At 39.9% G+C, this 20,144-nt stretch overlaps 1 protein-coding gene across 5 annotated transcripts in view; it reads right to left on the bottom strand.

Moving 5' to 3' along the window:
- Positions 1-20,144, bottom strand: part of LOC126425291 (zinc finger protein 501-like) — a 438,372-nt gene that overhangs the window by 414,064 nt on the left and 4,164 nt on the right. For all 5 annotated transcript variants that reach the window (XM_050088262.1, XM_050088264.1, XM_050088263.1 and 2 more), the window contains exon 2: positions 11,936-11,998. In XM_050088262.1, the coding sequence (XP_049944219.1) occupies positions 11,936-11,998 (63 nt within the window). The remainder of the gene's footprint in view (positions 1-11,935; positions 11,999-20,144) is intronic.

Below are 20,144 nucleotides of genomic sequence, written 5' to 3' on the forward strand. Positions count from 1 at the left end.
TTTTCGTCTCCCTTCACTACCTGAATAATTTCTTTTATCTCATCATACATTTCTTCAATTTCTTCGTCATCTGCAGAGCTAGTTGGCATATAAACTTGTACTACTGTAGTAGGCATGGGCTTCATGTCTATCTTGGCCACTATAATACATTCACTATGCTGTTTGTAGTAGCTTACCCGCACTCCTATTCTGTTATTCATTATTAAACCTACTCCTGCATTACCCCTATTTGATTTTGTATTTATAACCCTGTATTCACCTGACCAGAAGTCTTGTTCCTCCTGCCACCAAACTTCACTAATTCCCACTATATCTAACTTTAACCTATCCATTTCCCTTTTTAAATTTTCTAACCTACCTGCCCGATTAAGGGATCTGACATTCCATGCTCCGATCCGTAGAACACCAGTTTTCTTTTTACCGATAACGACGTCCTCTTGAGTAGTCCCCACCTGGAGATCCGAATGAGGGACTATTTTACCTCCGGAATATTTTACCCAAGAGGACGCCATCATCATTTAAGCATACAGTAAAGCTGCATGCCCTCGGGAAAAATTACGGCTGTAGTTTCCCCTTGCTTTCAGCCGTTCGCAGTACCACAACAGCAAGGCCGTTTTGGTTAGTGTTACAAGGCCAGACCAGTCAATCATCCAGACTGTTGCCCCTGCAACTACTGAAAAGGCTGCTGCCCGTCTTCAGGAAGCACACGTTTGTCTGGCCTCTCAACAGATACCCCTCCGTTGTGGTTGCACCTACAGTATGGCTATCTGTATCGTTGAGGCACGCAAGTCTCCCCACCAATGGCAAGGTCCATGGTTCATGGTTCATTAACTTGGGACACCTATTAGGCAGTTTTATAGTCATTCCAACGTTAAATAGCATTTCATCATGTTTATTTATGTACACAAATGGTGCATTGTGACGTATTTACATGCCTATCATGTGAATTAAAGGTACAGACTCTCCATGTGTTCTGAAATGGCTGAATTCATCACATACCAATTCTTCCTAGCGTGATTATCTTCCATACATGTACACTTATACTGGAGACCTTTAATTTCATTTACTTTGCTTGGTGAATAAATAGCACCTTAGTGCTATTTCAAATTTCTTTTCTCTAAGTGAAACTTTTCATATATTTTAATTAAGAGTAATTGTTAAAATTTGCAAAATGCCTCTGAGCAATTACTTGGTGTCACGACTTAGTGTAAGACTTGCACTCGTGTTGCCATTCTATGTATACATTCAATGTCCTCTACCAGTCCTACCCAGTATGAGTCTCATACACTTCAACAGAAGATAAACGGCATGAGTATTTTGTAAGCAGACTTCCTAGGACTGACTATATTTTCTTAACATTCTACTAATGAACAAAAGTCTGATAGTTGCTTCATATGCAACTGAGTCTATGTGGGCATTCATATTCCTGCAAATTGTTACAACCTGATATTTGTATGAGTTGACCAACTCCAACTGTCACCCACTGGTATTGTAATCATAGGACCCTTGGTATTTTTCTTAAGTGAAAAATTTTATGTTCTTTAACACTGTTGTCACTAATGATGTTTTGATTTTTGAAGTTTTAAGTTCAAACTTTGAAAATTCACCTTTGGTAAAACATATGTTTTAAAACTATTGGGGACAGAGGTGAAATCAAATGAAAGCCCTGTTACATCCCTAGTGTACACTTGGAAACTGCTAACTAATTTTCCCATATCTGATCATGATGCACAAGAGAATACTTTTTGCACCCAATATCTTTGGGGGGAGGGGGGGGGGGGGGGGGAGGAAATAAAGAGTAAATATCAGGAAGGCTTTACATTCAGGTCCTGCATACAATTTTCTCCTCAAGTTTTCAATCCAAGAATACGTTGGCACTATACCTCCAGTCCTCACATCTCTCTGCCACCTTCTTCACTTCTATGTAGGAGTTACAGTCAAAATAATTTTGTAAGTTGATCTGTATACTTCAGCTGTGGTCTTCCTCTGGCTGTTTTTCCATTGACAGGTCCTTGTTTTATTGGTTTTAGGAGTTCTTCATGTATCAATAGGCGACACACAATCTGAGGTTTTCCTTCTAGAGGGTTGGGTTGTTTGGGGAAGGAGACCAGACAGCGAGGTCACCGGTCTCATCGGATTACAGAAGGATGGGGAAGGAAGTCGGCTGTGCCCTTTCAAAGGAACCATCCCGGCATTTTCCTCGAGCGATTTAGGGAAATCACAGAAAACCTAAATCAGGATGGCCGGACACGGGATTGAACCATCATCGTTTTTCCTTCTAGAATACTGTTCCACAATCCCCTTTTCTCCCCCCAGAGGGCCTTGTCATTTATGTATTATCAGTCCATTTTGTTTTCAGGATGTGCTTGTTACACCATATCTTGAAAGAATTCCATCTTTTTTTTCCTCATTTACCATAGCTCAAGTCTCACAGCCATACACTGCTACACACCAAATAAATGCTTCCAGAAACATTTTCCTTATTTGTAGACTGTTACCTTTAGAGGCTCTATTGTCATCTTTTAATGCACACATTTTTTGCACTTCATCACCACAGTCACTATGTGTTTTAATGGTGCACACATTCTCCTGTACTCTCAGCAGACAGGCCTCCTCCCTGTTTATCGAACAGCTTAGTTACTCTTCACTACTCAACATTCTCAACATTTGGTAAATGTCTTAACTGTTTCCTTATTTTATATAATCTTTAACTCAATACTGGTTCACAAGCACTAACAATCTTGTGTGACGATATGTGTTTTAATCTAAGGCAGTAAACAAAAAATAATGGTGAACACACCATTCTTTGTTAGTTTGATTCACACCACTAATGAGATAACACATGATGCAAACCTAGTTAACATGATCTTGGTCCACTTTTGGATATCAATACAGCACCAATTATCCACAGCATGCATCTGAGAAATCCTTGCTAGATTCCTTCAGCTATGTGGCATATGATGTCTATGCAAAGGTCACACAATTCCCACGAATAATAGACCAGTGGTTTGTGAACATGGAGTTTGCACCTGACAGAATGATCCATTCATCCAGGTGACACATTTATATTGAGCCACAGAATAATGCTGAAGATCCTCGACCCATTGCAACCATTACTGATGTGTTGGTTCAACATGGAAACACATAGGTGTCACCTTCTGCAGAGCCCCACATTCAACATTGTGTGATGAACAGCTTGATCAGAAACTCCCGTGCCTGCACCAGCACTGTACTCTGTCCTCAGCTCTGCCATAGATCACTTTACATAGCAGATGAGCCCCTGACCTCCACAGACTGGGATGAGGCATGAACATCTTTTCGTGTACTTGTGGTTTGACCGTTATTCAACCACTTTCCCCAGAGGCTCATCACAGTAGCAAGCAAACACCCAACCAGCTTCACTATTTCTGAAATGCTCGTTCGGTGGTGCTGGGCTGTACCAATCTGCCCTTTGTCAAAATTGCTTCTGTCACTGTATTTCCCAATTTGGGAAACATGTCATCACTAGAATAATTCCCCATTTGTCTCTTCTCTATTTTAATTATTTCCCTACTGTGTCACACACCCATAATACCTCCAGGTACCATTTAGTCTCACTAGTGTTCCGGCTCATCAATGTATCTGCTTCTACATCTACATGATACTTTCCACTGTACCAGTTATTGGGGATTCTCCCTGTTCCATTCACATGTGGAGCATGGGAAAAATCTTGAAACTTCCGTAATAGACTTTCTCGGGATAGTTTACGTCTGTCTTCAAGAACTTCTAGTTCAGTTCCTTCAGTATCTCTGTGATACTCTCCCACAGATCAAACCAACCTGTAACCATTCATGATGCCCTTCTCTGTATACATTCAATATCCCCTGTTATTACTATTTGGTATGGATCTCACACACTTTAGCAGTGTTCTAGAATTGGTTGCACAAGTGATTTGTAGGCAATCACCTTTGCAGACTGATTGAATTTCCCCAGTATTCTACCAATACATCAAAGTCTACCACCTGCTTTACCCATGATTGAGCCTATGTGATCATTTCATTTCACATCCCTACAAAGTACTACACCCAGGTAGTCATGTGGGTTGACCAATTCCAGCCGTGACTCACTGATATTATAGGATAGTACTTTTTTTTGTGAAGTGCACAATTTTACATTTTTGAACCTTCAAAGCAAGTTGCCAATCACTGCACCACTTTGAAATTTTATCAAGATCTGACTGAATTTTTATGCAGCTTCTTACAGATAGTACATCATTACACATAACTGCATAACCTGCAAAAAGTCTGAGGTTACTATTGTCTGCAAGGTCACTAATATACAACATGAACAACAAGGGTCCCAGCACACTTCCCTAGGGTGCACCTAAAGATACTTCTAAATCTGATGATGATTCTCAATCCAAGACAACATAGTGCATTCTATCTACAAAAAGCCATCAATCCAGTCACAAATTTCACTTGATACCCCACATGATCATACTTTTGAAAATAAACATAGGTATGATACTGAGTCAAATGCTTTTCAGAAATCAAGAAATACTGCACCCACTTGCCTGCCTTAATCCAAAGCTTTCAGTATGTCAAGTGAGGAAAGTATGAGTTGAGTTTCTCATGATCAATGTTGTCAGAATCTGTGCTGGTTGGCACTGAGGTGGTCATTCTGTTCAAGATAATTCATTATGTTTGAGCTCAGTATATGTTCTAAGATTCTACAACAAATTGACGTCAAGCATGGGTTTGTGGATCACTTCTAATCCTCTTCTTGCAGATGGGTGTGACCTGTGCTTTTCTCCATGAACTGCACATAGTTTTTTGTTCCAGAGATGTACAGTAGATTAGAGTTAGAAAAGGGGCTCTCGACAGCATTGATATTAATACTTATTTCATTCATCTTTTCAGTGGTACGAGAATTAAATTGGGGCAATCTGCCTGCATTTTCCTTTGGAAAAGACCGTTTGAAGACTGAGTTAAGCATTTTAGCTTTTGCTATGCTACGCTCAATTTCAGTTCCTGCCTCCTTCACAAGGGACTGGACAATTAACTTTGGTGTCACTAACAGCCTTTACATATAAGCAGAATTTCTTTGGGTTTTGTGAAATATCATTTGGCAATATTCTGCTACAGTATTCTGCTGATATCACTGTTGCAGCCATTACTATCTGTTTCCCGTATACTGATATTTACAGACCAATACATAAAGTGTCAGACATATTGAGAAAGGATAGTACTCATCAAAACAAGAAAAGTACGTGCAATAAACATGGATTCGGAAAGGCTTGCTCACTGAGATGTGAACTCTTGTTCATAGTGGCCAAAGACATTCAGATGTGGATATGAACACAGTTGCTGCTTGGATCTCTATCAATAATGTCAACAGTGTGTTTTGATGCAGCAGAGCATTTTAATGTCATTCTGTATCATAGTAGTCTAAGTACACAACATTCCAAACTTTAAGCAGTCTGTATTCAGTTGTGTGATCACACTGGGTTGTTTGTGTTGTTGCACAATAAATTACTCACAACCCTGGGTAAGAAATAACACTAGTCAGTACAGAGGTCCTGGAAGGACCCAATGATACTACAACACACAAATATACAGTCACTTTAATACAACTTGAGCAAGATGAAACACTTAACTTTCCAACAATCCACATCCCCAGGAATGTCATTGGACAATAAGGTATCACTCTATACGGAACAAGATGCTAGTCTCTTCTCACAAAGTACAACTGACTATAAACACTTATACAGAGTTCTGTCTAATACAACTGTCATACTGCTGGCTTGGTAGAGGGGCCATGCTGCCGTCTTCAACAATAGTTACTAACTGGGCTGAGTGGTACTGTGCTCAGTTGTGAGTCAGTGAGCTGATGTAGTGGCATACAGAATCTCCCTTGGTGTGTCTATGCCACCATCTCTCATTTGTCATTGCTTCTGGCAGCGACTATGTTTAACTTTGGTTCCATCAGGGAAAAAAAAATGTAAGTTAATGTGGATGAGTAAAAAAATAGACCTGTAATGTTCAGATACAGCATTAGTAGTGTCATGCTTGACACAGTCACATCATTTGAATATCTAGGCACATCACAAAAGCTAAATGAAATGGAACAAACATCTAAGCACTGTGGAAGGGAAAGTAAACAGCTGACTTTGGTTTATTGGAAGAATTTTGAGAAAGTGCGATTCATCTGTAAAGGCAACTGCATACAGGACACTAGTGTGTGTTACTCTTGAGTACTGCTACAGTGTTTGAGATCCCTATCAGTTTGGATTAATGTAATACATCAAAGCAATTCAGAAGTGGGCTGCTAGATTTGTTACCGGTAGGTTCAAACAACACGTATGTATTACAGAGATGCTTCAGGAACTCAAATGGGAATCCCTCGAGAGAAGGCAATGTTCTTTTCCAGGAATACTATCAAGACAATTTAGAGAACCAGCTTTTGAAGCTGACTGTAGAACTATTCTACTGCCGCCAACATACATTTCGTCTAAGGACCACAAACATGAGTTGCAAGAAATCTGGGCTCATACGGAGGCATATTGACAGTCATTTTCCCTTCACTCTATTTGCAAGGGGAACAGGAACAGAAATGACTAATAGTGGTACATGGAACATTCGACCATATGCAATAAAGTGGCTTGAAGAGTATATATGTAGTTGGAGATGTACAAATCTTACCTTGGCACCTTGCTCTTTAGACGACACTACATGTATTGTGATGTCTACCTACTTACACAGATGACTTAATTTTTGTGTTTACTGTTATTGGGGGGGGGGGGGGGGGGTTGTATTCACAAATGGTTCAATTCATTTTCTTTTCTCTTCTCAACCGCTGGAATTGAAGCCTACTATGCCATAATGATATGGCAGACTTGATCTTTTTTTTGCTATGGTTCAGCAAATGGAAGGGGGCTGCAGTCCATGCCCTCGATGTTGAAAAATATCAGTCTGACACAGAACAAAAGAATAAGCTATTACAGCCAATCTTGCAGTGTCTTATTGTCACAATCTCACTCATTTTACACATCAGAGATGGATAAGCATATGCTACAATTACTGCACAAAATTCCTGAAACAGTGCATGACTACTAGCAGAAACAGAACACACGAGACATTCCCTCATCTGCATGGTACTTTGTGTACAATTTCTGTATGTGTACCATCTTCAATGCTGCCAGGCCACTGGGTCACAAGATCACCACGGCAGACTGTACTTCTATAAGCAACTCTCGCAAAAGCTGTGTGCTCATCAGGTGGCTACTGCGTCCACCAGAGTCACTATCTGCGTGAAGGAGATTTTCTCCAGTCTGCAGGCGATGGGTTGGTTTTTCCCCAATCCTCCTAAATAGTTACTGTTATAACCTTTAATCACCAATAATTGCGTGGATATTCAAACACACTCACTTAGAAACAATAGCTCATTACATGATAACAACTCAGTATCTCTTATTCGACTGCCGTGCCGTGACATGCGGCCGGTGCCGTTCGTAGCTAGGTGGCGCTCCCGCCCTCAGCCGAGTTGCGGAGTGCCTCTATCACCGTTTGCATGTACTGTCGTGGCGGCACTGTTAAATGTTGTGGCACTGTCACAACAGTTACGGCCAGAGACCACACAGCTGGTTTATAGGTTTGCGGTTCACCTGAAGGCCAATGCTTTCTAACATCCTCTTGACAGGAACTTCTGAAGGTCCAGCCTGAAATTTCTATTAGTGGAAACTGGAAATGGCCAATGAAAAAACCTATATTACAGCTCCTGATTCTGATCAACTGAAAGGCCTTAATGCTATAACAATTTTGGGGAGAGTTTGGAAGTTCACTAATTCATCTACTGGCAGCCCCCACAGGGTTGAGGTGCAAGCTGTAGGCTCTGTAGCGTGGAGTTCCTGTTCTGAAGTCAGAAGTCATTGACCATTTTTTACCAAGAAAGCTATTTTTCATATACAGAAAGAGTACAATCTGGAATTATTGGGCAGTTTTCTTTTGGTTTCTTTGAAGTTATTCTAGGTGACTGTTGATGTTGGGAGAGAGTGCAAATACTCTATAGCAAGAGGCACTTTATAATGCAACTTGGAGCCATTAGCTGGCTGGAAATAAGAGTTCACTGCGCATAGCAGACCCAGCGAGGTTTAATTGGAGAAAATAAATTTCATTCGCTTCCATGGAAATTTTTGAGTGTGTCTACTGTACTACTGTTTTGAAGTTCTTGAGATTTTTCCAGAAGTTCTGAAGAGCCAGCTGGAGGGGTGTACTGGAGCGTTAGCAGTTTGTATATTCCAGTCCAGTGGTCACATCTCAGAATCTTCCAGAGAGTAGTTAGGATGACAGCAGGAATTTTAATTATTGACTTTGTAATAATCAGAAATTGAACCATGTCTAATGAGAAACATCACCAGGAACCCAGTATGCCAGTGTAGAAAATTAAAGTGGATCCACCAATAAATGTTTCTTGTTTTGTTTTGTTTTAGGCACGAAAAACAACTGAGGTCATATGCGCCCAAGTCAAAACTATAGAACACAAACACACAGATGATGGAAATTACTATAAGTCAGTCCAAATGGACAGAATAAGAGACAGCTACACAAGGCACGTGGAAAAAGGGCTAAAGGAACACCAGACAAAAATGGAGATCCAAAACTAAAAATTAAATGGCCTTCGCCATATTGATTCGGTGGATAAAAAGTAAAACACTGGTGACAGCCCACGCGTCATTCGCTAAAACAGCTGATAAATCAGATGGCAAACCCAAGATTGAATGTAAATTGATAAGAAAGGGGCATTCCAGCAGCTAGTGGTGGACAGTTAAAATTTGGGAGTGATGCATACAAAGTGGTGGGGCAGCGCCACTGAGCAAATGACGATGGCTAAAAAGGCAATGCCCAATATGCAGCTGAATTAAAATAATCTCCTCCCAGTGGGAGTGCAGAGAGGAGGTCATCCAAGGTGCCAGGAGAGGCTTAATAAGACGAAGCTTATTCCCGTGAAGGGAGCACCATTGACATCACCTCCTGACAGACGGCAATGCAGAGATAATCGGAGGGAATAGAGGTACTCGCAGGCTGAGGTATGAGGACTGCAGCCTTGGCAGCAGTGTCAGCAGCTTCGTTTCTTGGCAGACCAACATGACCAGGGACCCACAGAAACATGACATTGGCTCCACCAAGAGTTAGCAAGTGACAGTTTTCCTGTACCCGCTGCACTAAGGGATGAGCAGTGTACAGCGCACATAGACCTGAGGGCACTGAGTGAGTCTGAGCAGGGGACACAATTGGGAAGGCTGTGTCACCGGATGTACTCCATGGCCTGATACAAGGCGAAGAGCTCGGCTGTGAATACTGAGGAGTGGTCCGGAAGCTGATATCGAAAGACACGGGTGCCAATGATGAAGCCACACCAGACCCCACGGTCAGTCCAAGAGCCATGAATGTATACAAAGGTACTAGCGCTAAGTTCCATGCGAAGGTCGTGAAACTGAAGGCGTTAGACCGAGGCTGGAGTAGTGTCCTTAGGAAGCAAATGAAGACCAAGGTTAACATGGGCTTCACAAAGTGCAGAAACATGAATAAACGGATTGACAGTGGCAAAGGACTGACTGTAGTCAGAATGTGAAACCACAAGGAACAGCGGTGCAGCAGGAAGAGTCTTCAAATCAGTAGCCTCATTATGTTTATGTTTTGTTGACATCAATGGAGAGGATGAGTGACTCATCGTGAGGAAATCCCCCATGACTGCCAGTGTCTCTGATGGCCCGCTCCTTCCAACTGGGGCCCCCTTCACAAGGGGGCACACACCTCAGGTCACGCCTCCGGAACACCTGACAGAGGGACCAATAGGCAATCTGGGAAGGTAGCAACTGAGACAATCACCCCTCCCTGGGCCTGGCCTGTACCAGGCGGTACATGCGAACCCTACCTGTCGACCCGGGGCTGGGAATTACACGTTACCCGGTCACCTTCTACGCGTTAGACGCTTCATGAGGGCACAGGGAGGAAGAAGAAAAAAGAGGATCCTCAAATGCCGAAGTGGAGGAATGAGAGGAGAGGGGAAACAAAGAAAGGAAATGAGAGCTAAAAAGAAAGTTGAGACTGTTTGCAGGTCAGCGACAGAATGCACAACATTCCCAATAATACCCCAAGGGAGTGGAAAAAGAATAGCAAGAGGATAGACATGCAGCACGGAAGGGAAAAAGTGCTGTAAAGGCTGGGGCCCTATGGTAGCCAAGCACGAATCCGCCAGAGTGGCAAGCCCCGTGGGGGAATAAATGCTCTTGATTACCTCTGCAGAGCAGTATGTCATGCAATTTGTCTCACGCACCATACTTAGCTGTGAGTTAATGAGTTCTGATGGTGGTTGCAAGTGTGATTTAACACCACAGAAGCTCTGAGAGGGGTCAAAAGGAGTATTTCAGGCAGTTTGAATTCTCATAATCATCCTGAATGGGTTGATAAAAATGTGCAAGTAAGCGCAGAAAGATGAAATAAATATTATTTCACAATCCACGAACAATTTTTTATTGTAAATAAATTATTTGGGCTTATGTGCTACAGAGATTAAATGGGTAGTGTTACACAGATTTTCTTATTAATGTATTATCTACTCTACTGGAGTATGTGCCACATAGGCAAAGCCTACAGGTGTGGTTCATGCAAAGGGTTCACCAGTACATTTTTGCAGCAGTGCATTTGAACATCTGTTGCTGAAGTTTCGGGACTGCTGGACTGGTCAGGGAGCGCCCCCCCCACCCCCCCCCCCCCCCCCCACACCTCCAGACTTGATCTCCTTGTTTTCCTTGCAATCATTATTCAGTAACATTCCAGCCAACAACAATAAGCCTACAGTACAGTGTCTTCAATATGGGCCAGCATGCACACCAACAATCAGGTCAGCTTCAAAGAAATTGCGATTTCTAATGCTGGAGGGAAAAAGGATGCACTGTTACAAAGAGTCATCCCATGGAGGCATTCCTTCAAACAAGTGATCAGATCTCACAAAGTATGTATTTCCAGAACCACATTCAATACAGTTGTTTCTTTGTTTGTACGAGTACTACCATCACTACACTTTTTTCTGTTTTTAACAGTTGTTCCAGACACAAGCAACTTGCCCACATACATGGTTCTACAGAACACATACATCATAAATAAATTAATTATAGTGGATTAAGACTTTCAAAACTTCTGAATAAGGCAGCTCTGACTCTTTCATGTTTGTCAAATTTTTCTGGGGAGGGAATTTATGAAACATATTAGTTTTGTCACAATTTGACAAAACAAGAGAATGGAGAAATCAGAAAAAAGAGGTGCAAACATTATCTAAACAACACACCAAGCAAGCACAATAATGCAAAAACTGTCAAATGTTGATTGCCCACAAAATGTAGCCGTGTTGAATCCACATCTTAAATGAGGCACTTTAAAGGGCCATTATTCCAAAAGTATAGGCACATATTTATGGCTTTCAGACTTAAAATAACAACACATAAAAATATTATAACTTCAAGTTCAACAAATATATTTCAAGGAATACGCAATACATGAAAGTCACAGATCAAGTAAACGGAGTAAGACATGTGTACACTATAACAGTCAAATCATAATTGAGTCCAAGTCTAGCGGCCACTGGCTGGCTGGCCACTTAAGTGGCGCTGCTGCTGCATGGCTGGCAGACAGCGCCGCATGTAAAGGATGCACGTGACTGCGCGGCGGCACCTTGAAAGATCGGTGAATCACAACAAAAAACAGTCAGATTTTTATCATCTCATTACAAAAAAATGAGATGCAATGATGTTGGCTCACAGGACAAAAGATCTTAAGATGGCAGATAATTTATTCTTCCTCCTTTCTTGATAAAGGAGCTGCTGTTTTCCAACTGTTATTTTTGAGATACTCCCCAAATTATAACAAACAACATAATAGTTCATATTAATAATACTTACTGGCTCCTGTTTGACGGTAACCCCATCACAGGCAGAACTAGTATGTTGTTCAGGGGCAGTCTCCTGTAAGAAAAACACAACTGAAGGCAAACTACAAAGAACAAACTGACAATAACGCATAAACTAGAAAATAAGGTACAAAGTTCTGTATCTGTAGGCTGGGAAATTCTTGCCTCCTTTAATAGTTATTTATTTTCTTGTTTATTTGTTTATTTATTTTGCTGAACTTCAACAAATTTATAACTCTTGGATGGAAGTTGACAATTAAGCCAGTCTTTAACTGTTCTGTATCTATGTAGATTCAGTCAATAGGAGACTTGAGATTCTGTATGCCAGAATCTAATTATCTTTTTTTAAAAAAAAATTGCCCTTGGATATAATATAGGACAGGAAAATGGAATTTTTTCAGAAATTCAAATCGAAATGAAAAGAATATCTCATTAGCCACTCATTCTATAAACTATTTATTTATTGTTTGTTGCAGCAAATCATTTTTAGGGCACTGTTTGCAAATATGATATACAACAAGCCAGGTTAACGTAAGTAATTTATAATTACAGTACATACTGAGACTACATGATCAACAAAATGAGAGTAAATAATAGGATAAAGCAACACATTTAACACATAATTATACAAGTAACAATACTTGATACATCTGGCTTACTTATAGTGCTGTTTCACAGGTTCAGAGACAGAGGACAGTAGAAACAATTGTCAAGCAAGGACTGTTTCAACTACATTTAAATGTATATAATGTTGGTGTTCATTTTAAGCAAGAATTGTTATATAACTCCAGTATGACATATACCTCTTTTACATTAATTTGTATTTCGTCCTGGAAAATGCTGTTAGCACTGTATTTTGGGACTCATCACACTGAGCTAAAGCTTTTAGCATGCAAAAGCATGTAATATGACTCATTTGTGGTGTAAATTCAAGAACATTGTGTAGAAACATGTTCAAAGAACTTTACATTATAACCACTGCTTCTCAGTATATTTATTCCTTAATGAATTTTGTTGCAAGTAATATATCTCTCTGTTTCCAACCAAAGCTCAATGTATAGTGTCAATACTAGGAATAAGAACACTCTACATAAAGACCTAAACTCACTTACCATGGTCCAGAAAAGGGTCCAATATTTCGGAACACACATTTTGAATAAATTGCCAGCAACCATAAAAAACTTGGTTTCAGATAAAGAACAGTTTAAACAGAGTTTGAAAGACTTTTTGATAGACAACTCCTTCTACTCTATAGATGAATGTCTTAACATGGACTAGCTTAAGTAAAAATGCCTGTTAGATTTCAGTTTCGACAACACTTGGTCACAACAGTCAAGATTAGGTATTAGTGAATGATAAATTTATTACAAGGACTTAACTATGTTTCATTCTGATAAGAGTGTAAATTCTGTAAATATTAGCACGTCTGGTTTACTGTAATGTATTCACCTATTTTGACAATCTCATGGCAAATGATCAGGGTAGTGAGTATTATATTCTGATGTTTTATTTTTTTTTTTTTATTTTATACTTTCTAATTTGTTCCATACTCACACGAATCATCTCATTTTTTGGGTCTATGGAACAAAAACTTAATCTAATCCATGAAACCAAGTTCAAGAGATGTACCCTATCATAATATACCATCAAATGTCCTCTATTCTTGAAGAGTAATTGGTACAACCATAGCACCACAATATAATTAGTAGGTGAACAATCCCGTGTTGTATATATAGAGAAGCTGTAGGTTATTGAAAATAAAGAATTTTCTCTTAATAATGCAAGATACTAGTTTGCAGCTTTTTTTAAAAAAAAATACAGTAATGGTAACTATCTTCAAATAATAGCAAAAGCTAGTTAAATTCATATTAGATTTTAAAATATTTATCTTTTTCAGAAATGCTTTTGTTGTTTCTGCAGTTTTGTATTTTATGTCTTGCACATTGTCACTTTTCATCTACAACTTTTAGTGTCTTATTTCCTAGTCTAATGTTGTTTGAGGGACTTACAATATATCAAGGTTAAACGGGGGTGGGGACCTTAACTCAGCTGCTAATTTTGTATACTAAAGTTTTCTGATCCCAAAAGCAAGCAATATGAATTATTTGTTGTGTGAACTCACAAACAACCTGCAGAGGACTGTTTAAGGAACTCGAGATACTGACTACTGCTTCCCAATGTATTTTATTCCTTAGTGAAATTTGTCATTAAAAATGTCCTTTTTTTCTCAAACTAATAGCTCAATTTATGGAATCAATAATAGAAATAAGAATGATGTTCACAAAGATTTAAAGTCACTTACTTTGTTTCAGAAAGGTGTCCATTATTCAGCAATACACATTTTCAAATTTTCAATAACATGCTAGCAGCCATAAAAAGTTTAACTAATAATAAAGTTCTATCTCAGAAGACTCTAAAGGATTCATTGGTGGTCAACTCCTTCAACTCCATAGGTGAATTTCTTAGCACAACTGATTGATGCACGCACATCACTAATAATATCACATAATGCGAATATTGTAAAGGAATACTGAAATCAGAACTGTGTAATTGTTTTTTGCTTTACTACTCTCAATTTCTGTGTCTCCCATGACTGTCTAGGGACCTACATGTCAGCAGGGTACTATGATGTCTTACTCACAGTACTCTACCTACCACTATGTGGTCTGCAGTCAGTAGTGTGGTTTGAGTCATGTTGTAGGCTATGTTAGTTTTTGTCATGTTTGTGTCTTGTTGTGCAGTACTGTCAAACCCTGGGTACGTGTCATGGTGTTTTACCTTCTTCCAAATGTGGATTCACTTATATGTTTACTATTGTGCTGTTTGTACATAAAAATGGTGCAGTACATTTACATTTTCTCTCCTCCATCACTTGTTAGCAATGGAAGCCTACTACTCTGCAAGTGAAATGGCGGATGTGATATTCTGCTAGGGTTTAGCAAATGGACATAGCCTGGGAGCCAGTGTCCTCTACACTGAAAAACACCCACAGTGCAGAGTGCCCTCTGGTAAGCTGTTTAGCAGACATTTCCAGTGTCTGAGGGACACAGGTATCCTTGTACCTTGGGAGAGTGACGGTAGAAGATCCCACACAGTCTGTATACCTGATACGATGGAGCGTGTTCTACGCTCAGTGGAAGAAACCCCTGAGACCAATGTGCGACAATTAGTAGCAGCAGAAGGATTGTCTCACTCTCTTATCTAGGAGGGGAGCTACTTCATGAACAACTGCTGTACCCATATCATCTACAGTGCATTCAAACCATAAGGTCACAGGATCATCATGGCAGGCAGTGATTCTGTCAACGGCTGTTGTAGAAATGTGCTGCAGATCCATTGTTCGTATCAAGGACTTTTTTTAGCAGTGAGGCAGGGTTCACAAGAAACGGTGTTATGAATTCAGGGAAGAGGACAGCAACATTGATTTTCAATCAATGTATCGGCAGTTGTACTTGTCGACAGATTAATAGGGTCATCATGGTACCACAAAGGTTAATTGGGATGCATTATCTGAACATTCTCATTAATATATTGCCTACCTTGCTGGGAGCTGTGCCATTGCTGCAACGAACACAAATGTGGTTCATGCATGATGGCACATCAGCACACTTTCATTGCAATGTGCGTGAACATTCGGCGCAGACATTTCAAGACCGTTGGATTGGTCACAGGGGGTGCGGGTTGGGGGAACACCTTGGCCTGCTCATTTCCTAGACCTCAATCCCCTAGACTTTTGGTTACAGGGACACTTGAAGGAATTGGCCTATACCACGCCAATCAACAATGTGCGGGCACTTCAGGCTCAGGTCTTCAACGCGTGCCACGTATACTTTAAAGGGTATTTCATTCCTTACACCGGAGGGCAGAGAGGTGCATTGTCATAAATGGATGCAAAGTTGAATACCTCCCATAAGCACATGTTTATTGCAGAAAGTATACATTTCTGGAACCACACTCACTGGACTTATCTAAAAAAGTATGCATTTCCAGACCCATGTTCACTGGACTTACTTTTCTTGTTTCGATGAGTACTACCACCTCTCAAAGTATTCAAAAAATTATATATTAAAAAAACAGTGTTCGGTCAGCTGTTTAAAATAAAATCACTGGTCCTCTAAATGATCTTGCTTAGAGCTAAATGTTTCAAATTCATCCTTCAGATATGAAACTACTGCCTCTGTATTTAGTTTACTGAACAAGTTAATCTTTCTACAGACTGTGATACAAGCTTATGCACAGAAAGCATCACATCAGTCAGATATATTTATTACCAGTAGTCCTATCTAACACACTGTCATCATAGTGCGCTTCTGAGTGATACTTTTCAGAGTGAGCAATTGGTATTGTTTCGGCATAGTCCATATCAATTCAGGAAGGCTAGGTAAAAATCTTATCTTCATAGTCTCAGATGTTATTGAATTTAGCACATGTTAAAATGAAGGAGCAACAAGTATTTTTTTGTTTACACCAAAAAAATTTCTGCTCCAAGATACAGCCCTCCAAAGATGACATTGTGCATATCATTTTGAAGATGCGAATTCTGGAAAATGCAGTATCTCGGGAACAGTTCTAGATATTTTGCTGGGCTTTCTTTTATTTGAAAAATAGCTGCTTTATGATTACAAAGAAATCTTCCATTTGGACTTATCTGTCAAAGTTCTTTTACTATAGCATAGTGAATGTTTTTTTTATAATTTATGCAAAAAAATTCTTTTTTTCAAAAATGCCAATCCATAAAATTTTGATTTTTTTCTGTTGATTAGTGCCATATAGTTCTACATTCCCTTAAAAGGATAGCTTCCACTTTTAGGTTGGACAGGTTTTATAAACTATTGAAATTTTTGCCATACAAAAAACCTGTTTTATTACCACATTATCACATAACAAGCTTATAAAGATCAAAATCTAGCTTTATTTTTAAATGGTTCCAAAATGTATATGAAAAATCCGAAAATTTAAAGGTTTCAATTTATACAACTTCTGTGCATTCTGTTTTGTACTTAAATTAGCCAGTCAATGAACTAAAAATGTGTTCCACTGCTTTAGTATCTTCTTTTGATATAGAGTGATGCCTTCCTGTTGAACCAATAGGAACTGGTGCACTTACAATCTTCAAAACATTGTGAACACGAAGTGAGCACTGATGGTATTGTTGCTGTCCTTCACCTGGAATCCTGTATCCAGCAGCTGGTCCATGTGGAAGCATGAAGTTCACTACAGTTTCGTTGAACTCATAACTAGTGTCTATAATCTCTGCAATTCATCAGTTATAGTCATACACACACACCACAAACATCCCCCTTCTCTGGTTGTGAATCTCAACATTATCCTGCTGTTCCTGATGTGTTGGATGCACGAACAAAATTTCTTCTTTCTTGCTCTTTAAAGTGCATGCAGTATGTGTTAGCCCTCCACTTTGAGTCCAAAAATGTGTCTTCTGCATTCCTTTCACGGGAGTAGTTTGTTTGGACAATTCTTATTTTTTCTGCTCATGGAATTCTTCAATTTCCTCTTTGAACAAAAGAATGAGGGCTGTAGATGTGTAAGATTTCACAACTCTCGTAAAATCCTCAGCAGTCTGAATTGCAGCTGTATTTGGTCTGCAAAGATTAAGTTTTATAGCATGGTGCTTCAACAGGCCTCCTACACCATCACAAGGCCCCTTTCTGGGACCAGTAGCACTGTATACCCAGTCAATTGGCACAAGCAACTTACTCAATTCAAACAACTGGTACTGATTTTTAAAATGACTAGGAGCACCATCAGAAATGATGATGATCTTCTCTGTCCCTGTTTGCAGGTCAAGAATTCTGTGCATTGCTAGCAAAGCATGTGCTGAGTCATGTCCTGTGCCATCACTTACAACTACAACACTTGTGGTCTTGTTTTGAAAATATGACCCTCCTGTAAAAACTGAAACCTGGTCATTACTCCAATGTTACCATTGTACTTCTTCTGGAAGAATTACAGACCAGTTCTCAGCAACATCACAGTGAAGCAATAAACACAGTTCTTTAGCCTGTACACACCTTTTCACTTCTGCAATGTGTTGTTGTTGCAATTTCTTCAGATGCTGGTGTGTTACTGCTTTCACTGACCATTCACCAAGTTCATCAATGAAACTGTCAAAGGCAACAGTTTTCTTAATTAGTTTATTTTCCTCCCATGTTGCATATGTTATTTCTGCAGAGATATATGCTACGTCTTCCAGGCTAACTGTCCGTAAAGACAGTCCTCCCTTTCCGGCGGAAGTAATCATTCTCATCGTCTCCAATATGGAGCCTATGACATCATTACTTAAACACAACAACAAACACGAAAGCACATATAAAAACAAGAAACACGTTCCCTCCAAAAATATAATCAAACTAACGGGATCAGCACAGGAAATTGGGGATTTTTGTGCAGGGACAAAACTAAATATAAACACATACAGACACAGACCATGACCACAAACTACACCAAATTAATAACATAAAAACAACACAAAATTCCCACATTCCGCTACACTCACAATATCCGCAGGAATCGGACACTTCCCTTCATTTACATAGCTCACCACAATTGTCGATACCACAAAATAAAATCCAACAACACCCAAAAATTATAATCAGACCGCAACTATCGATACCACAAAAACAACAACTTCCCTTGACCTATATAGGTCAACTACAACTGACGATACCAAAACAAAGAGCAATGACGACACATTGGAATCGGACACTACCCTTGACCTATATAGGTCAACTACAACAAACGATACCAAAAAATTGGAATCGGACACTTGCCTAAGGTACATAAATCAACCACAAAAGACGATACCAAAACATCAAACACCTGCACCTGCGATAAACACACACACACACACACACACACACACACACACACACACACACACACACAAACCCAACCAAAACAAACTCCCAACCCACCCACAATCTACCAACCCCCCCCCCAAAAAAAAAAAAATTCGCCAACAAATAAAAATCAGAAAATAAACAAAACTCTATCACACACTACAACTCAAAAACAACATAATCACAAAACAACCTCCACCTACCCAACCCACCTACATCCACAAACATTACCAACAACCCCCCCCCCCATACACACACACACACATATGCAAAACCTCCTTAACTAACCACATATAGCCTATACATTTTACTAACAGCCATCAAAAAAATGTGAAAAATGAATTGCTCCCCAGAGATGCTCTTTCGCCAGCGATACTCATCTAAATGAGATTGCAGGTTAGAAGAGCGCCTCTTCCCTCTCCCTATGATTGATTTAACTGCCCCCCCCCCCCCCCACCAAAAAAAAGAAAAAACCTTCTATTGTATTAGTATGTGCCCCAGTCTCGTAATTCTAGTATTCTGAACTACGATTGACAACTAAATGGTCATAACCCCCCTTCCCCAACCTCCTATAAGACGAAAAAGCATCTGAAACTACTGCACTCCCCTCCTCTATATACTCTTCAATTAATCCCACCAGTTCCCTCTTCGTATGCCCATACAAAACCCTGAAAACACCATCTGCCTATCCAACCTCAAAATAACGGACCGCCACATCCTAAACCAACCGGAGACTTACCCCTCCCGTATTTTCTCTTTCCGAACTGTGACTCATCTACCTCGAACACCACCCCGGCCCACCCAACTTACCCCTGCACTTCACTATTCATAACATACTTCCCTACAAAAAGAAAACCAATCTAAGACAGTCCTATCACTCATACCAGTTTCATGATTGCAAAAACTGATGGAGGATCTATAACAAAAATAATAAGTCATCAAAACTCTCTCTCTCATGGCCGACCTAGACTTCTCGAACCAGATACGGCACCTAATGGAGCGCCAAAGGTTATCCCCTCTGCACCGCCACATGTAACAGTCCCTGATCCGAGATGCCAAAACAGTGGCCAACCGCATATTCTCTTTACAGACACTACACTTGACTATTTTGGTCACCAGTCTAAACTTCTGCAAAACTTTGATGAGGCACATCATGTCGTCCTCCATCTCAGCCCACAACTGTGAACTGTTAATTTCACTGCCATATCCATACCTAACAAAAAAAGCCATAAAATAAATTAAATGCCTTACCACACGACAAACAGCAAACCAATAACACCAATCGACACCGCAATCTCATAAACAAAAAAAAATTCCAATTGTAAAACTCACTGAAACCAATTT

This window comes from Schistocerca serialis, chromosome 10 (genome assembly GCF_023864345.2).
Source record: "Schistocerca serialis cubense isolate TAMUIC-IGC-003099 chromosome 10, iqSchSeri2.2, whole genome shotgun sequence".
Classification (NCBI taxonomy): domain Eukaryota; kingdom Metazoa; phylum Arthropoda; class Insecta; order Orthoptera; family Acrididae; genus Schistocerca; species Schistocerca serialis.